The 4,799-nt window shown below is 34.5% G+C and overlaps 1 protein-coding gene across 1 annotated transcript; it reads left to right on the top strand.

Annotated features, from left to right (window-relative positions):
- The first annotated feature begins 968 nt into the window (after positions 1-968).
- Positions 969-3,831, top strand: LOC134638327 (granzyme A-like). The gene is made up of 5 exons (XM_063488835.1): positions 969-1,032; positions 1,292-1,433; positions 2,252-2,390; positions 3,278-3,535; positions 3,667-3,831. Exons 1-5 carry the CDS (start codon positions 969-971, stop codon positions 3,829-3,831), a joined length of 768 nt encoding a protein of 255 aa, XP_063344905.1.
- Positions 3,832-4,799: the final 968 nt, after the last annotated feature.

Below are 4,799 nucleotides of genomic sequence, written 5' to 3'. Positions count from 1 at the left end.
CTAGTAAAACAGAACAAAAATAATTATCACTAAATAACACATTAACAAAGTAGCAAATGGTCATTTTTGTTTTGATCATTACTAATTATTGTTGCAACATAATTAATTGGTCCTGTGCACCACATTTACAGGACTCTGATGAAAATGGCATCCGTACTACTTCCCCTCTGGCATCTAACTTTAAGGCGTTTGGTAACTGCTTTTGTTTGAAGAAAGTCTTATAGTGTTTCTGAATTAAAAACAGCATTTGGGAATCATTATAAGTATAACTGAAAGCATCAGTGACATGTGGTGAGCCCCCATCACACAGACACTAAATGGTTATTAATCATATTAAATTTGACCACAAGCTTATCAGAATGAATCCGTTCCCATGTCGCTATTTTGCTGACTCATTTTAGATCACATCTGTTGTGCTCAACATAAAAAGCTTTGCACAACATTGGGTTTCAGTGCATTCAACACCTGATAAACGAAAGATAAGAAGAAATGTTCTGTCTGAGAAATGTGGATGCTTTAACAATTTCTCTGAATTATTGTTTGTCAATGGGTTGAGTTGGATTCACAAGGTAAAATTTATTCTCTAATCAAGATGAGGTCAAAAATATACATAGAGACTCAAATATATGCAGATGCCCTACCTTGACCTGAGGCTTTTGGTAGCCATCAGCAAGCTCCTGACATAGTTCTGGCTTAATATTTACTCCTTCAAAATACTTCTTGTCACCAAATTATTGTTACATTGTGTGTGTGTGTGTGTGTGTGTGTGTGTGTGTGTGTGTGTGTGTGTGTGTGTGTGTGTGTGTGTGTATACACTTGACCACACATTATTAACCATTTGTGTGCACGTGTTCATTTTGCTGACTCATTAATTCTGTGGTCATACCACATCCTTGCAGCTCAACATATAAAGCGGAGCATCAAAGTGAGTTTCAACATTCAACATCTGATCAAACAATTTCGAAGAAATGTCCTGCCTGAGGAATTTCAGTGTTTTCGTCTCATGCATGTTTCTCTTCATCATCCAGCCAGGCAAGTAATTTCTTCTATTTTATTTTAAATGTATTTTTAAAATAAAATATTTTGTCAATCTTGGAAACAATTAAAATGTAATGTGTGAAACATGTATTACTGTATTACATGTATTAAATGTATTACATATGATGTGTAAAACACACACGAGATATGTATTATAAAGCAGTTGTCACAGGGTGTTCGTTTCACTCATCTGTTCTTAATTTGATCATGGGCTGATTTTTTTATGTGACTGGATATTTTCTTTTTCCTTTAGGTCATGGTTCTGAGATTGTCGGAGGGAAAGAAGTCGAGCCACACTCACTGCCTTTCATGGCTCGTGTGAAAAGTGATCGATCTTCGTGTGGCGGGACATTAATCCATCCACAATGGGTCCTGACAGCTGCCCACTGCACTGAGTAGGAAAGCTTACTTTTCTTAAATTTTCAAATCAAAATATTGCAATATTTATGCATAACTGACTGTGTGAAAGATAATAAATAAAGAGATTTAACAAGAGGTCACAAGAAAAAGGTCTGTAAGGCATGACTTGATCTGACAGCTTGGCAGATTAATGAAAACAGAGGTTGATTACACTCCAAGAAATGACAAAAAACATTTCTAATCCGGCCTTTAAAATATTCATAAATATGTATAAAAGGTGCCTTTTAAATAACAAACATACAAATAATCCTCATTAAAAGTATTTTAAGTTACATTTGCTTCAGAACTGGAACAAGAAAATAGACACTAAAATGTGTCAATTTATTTTGTCCAGAATCTTTTCAAGCATCATATAAAACGCTTTATTATAATTATTAATGTAAAACTGCTTAATGATTGGAGAGGATGAATATACAACATTTACTACACTGGGAAATAAGTTATTGTTCATTTTTTATTTATAGTTTGTCCATTTTATTGTATGTTGTATCTTCACAGAGTATTTTGTTTGCACTAGTCATTGTCCGAGAGACAAAATTGCACTCAGTTAAAGAATAACAGACATCACAGCTACATACACATGAAATATGTAATAGATTTTATAATCTAAAACATTTTAATGTTGAAATTTTGATTCAGCTGTGGGAAAATATCATGAAAATTCATTTAAGGCTCAATAACAGCCTGGGTGAAATTTTTCAAATATAATGAGGCAACTATGATTATTTTATGATTGTTTTACACACTTCTGACCTATTACCATTTTATATACGTGAACTGTTTTTGTTTACAGTATGACTCTAGTGATCCTGGGAGCGCACTCCCTCAGGAATGTGGAAGTTGATTCTTGGCAGGTCAGAGTGGTTGAGAAACGATTTCCTCATCCTGGCTATTACAGTCCATTCAAGGGCAATGACCTCATGTTGCTCAAGGTAAGTTAATAATTTACTGTTCAATTCCAAGTGAAGCAAAAGATACCCTCCTGAAACCCAGAATAAAAATACTTTGATAATTTGGTTTTATGTTTAGATAATTTAGGTATTTTGTTTCAAAGAAACATGTTGTATCTTATTTATTGTTATTAATTTATCTTCTGTCTATTGAAGTGGTCATAAAGGCTTGTTAGATCACAAAATGATATGATGAAGCAGAGTCATATTTAGAGCCATCAGGGAATGAGGTGGAGGAGGGCCAGACATTAGAGCAACAAGGTGAAAGTTCAGAAGGAGGACATACCAGCTTTTGAGGAGCCTGAGAAGGAGCAAAATGATGACAGACAGAGAGAAAGTGGTTGAAAATGTGAGGTAAATCCTGCTGTCCACTACAAAGGACAATGAATAAGTTTTGTAAGGGTAAAATTACTGTGCGTTGCTGAAATCCTACTAAATGAAAGTTGAGGCTCTCATATTGAAGAAAAATTTTAAGTTTAAGCAGCAGAATTATAATATCTGGGGGGGGGGGGGTCGTCTCACTTAACCTCGGCTTTGGCATAAAATATAGACTGCATAAACAGTGGTTGAGAGTGCAGTCTCAGAGTCATGTCCCTTACAGAGGACAAAAATTAATTGCTGGGTATTACTAGGAGGATAGAAGTTAAAAGCAGACTTATTCTCTTTAATGTATAATGTATTTTTGTGTATATATAATTAGACTTTTCAACAAGTTACAACACCTGTTGTCCATTTACAAAACAAAATGTATAAATACATGAGTGGGGGGTTCAAGACTTTAGCACAGTGCTGCATGAATACTTACGTTATGACGAGCTCTGTAAACAGTCATTATCAGTGTGTAACATGTCCATTTAATTATTGTCCAGCTGAAGGAACCAGTGATGCTAACTGAGACAGTGAAATGTCTCCAGTTGGGCAACACCGTCAAGGAGCCTCCAGCTGACAGCAAATGTATGGTGGCTGGATGGGGACTAACTGAAAGCAACCAATCATCTGATGTCCTCATGTCTGCCAATGTGACTGTGATCGACAGACAGAAATGCAACTCTTATTATGATACTGTTATCACCAGTGACATGATATGTGCTGGTTCGACTGGTAAACAAAAGGTTGATGTCTGTAGAGTAAGTATATAGAGTGTGTGTATTTTTATTAGTTCTCTGAATTAAACAGGCATTCAGCTCAACACTCTTTTGGCTTTTTCATATCCACAAGTAGTCAAAGAATGACTACCATGTATTTGTTCTTGCTGCAGGGGGATTCAGGAGGGCCACTGTTGTGCAATGGGGTGCTGGTTGGAGCTACTTCTTTTGGACGCGACTGTAAGAGTAAAGAGAACGTACCGGGAGTCTACGCATTTGTCTCAAACAAACAACTCAACTGGATCAAAGAAACAATGAAGTCATATGAAATGCCATGAATCCACAGGCATCAATACATATGAGCTAAGCAAGATAAAAATCTTTGATGCTTTTATGCTTAATCTGTCACTGCTTTCACCATAGAGACTACACATATATCATATCAGCCCTGTCATGGTTAGTACTGTCCACTGCAGAAACATAAAACCAAATCTTCTTTGTAGCCTTTCTCTTGGACAATCATTGTAAAGGTTTGTGGATTATTTAATTTTCAGAATTGCGTTTTGGCTGCTGTTGCTGTAGAGTCTACATAAATGTAGTTATTTCTGAAAGAATTTCTACAAGAACAGTTCCTAAAATAATTTCTTTTTGCAGTGGAAAATGACCTTTACCCATCTTTTATTGTCTTACTTGTGAAAAGATAATACTTAGTACTGTTAACTAGAAAATTGAGTTAAAAAGATTTGTTTATGAAAACCCCCAAGAAACTTTTTATATACCTTTTACATTTTCTACTTTCTAATAAAGCTAACAGCAAGAATAAAAAATTTCTTTTTTCTTTCTTTCTTTCGCTCTTTCATTGTTTGTACTGCAATTCTTTCAAAAAATTTGTCTTTTTATACAAACTCCTAAATCTTTAAAAATGTTTGTGATCCAAAACTGATAGTTTAGTCTTTTATTTTCAGTATTCAAATTTAATAACTTTTAATGGCTAAGAAACATTTTTGTAATTGTATTTTCAGAAAACAAACCAGCAGAAGCATGATGTGATTATTCTCTGATCTTATCAAAATAGGTTCCTGAGCTAGGATAAAAACAAAAGTTTATAGTTAGTAAACCCCTTTTAGACAACAATCGCTGTGTTGAATATTTATGGTTGTACATACATATAAATGCAATAAATAATAGTAGGAAAGTGATAATTACAGCCCTAAGAAAAATGATAATTTTTCACTTCTTTTCTTCCTGCTCTTTGCATCAACTTTAAAAGTTTTCTTCAAAACACATTTACAATAGTATATTTAGA

This window comes from Pelmatolapia mariae, linkage group LG12, assembly GCF_036321145.2.
Source record: "Pelmatolapia mariae isolate MD_Pm_ZW linkage group LG12, Pm_UMD_F_2, whole genome shotgun sequence".
Lineage (NCBI taxonomy): Eukaryota > Metazoa > Chordata > Actinopteri > Cichliformes > Cichlidae > Pelmatolapia > Pelmatolapia mariae.
The sequence above is the reverse complement of the archived record's forward strand: the minus strand, read 5'-3'. Positions and strand labels throughout refer to the sequence as shown.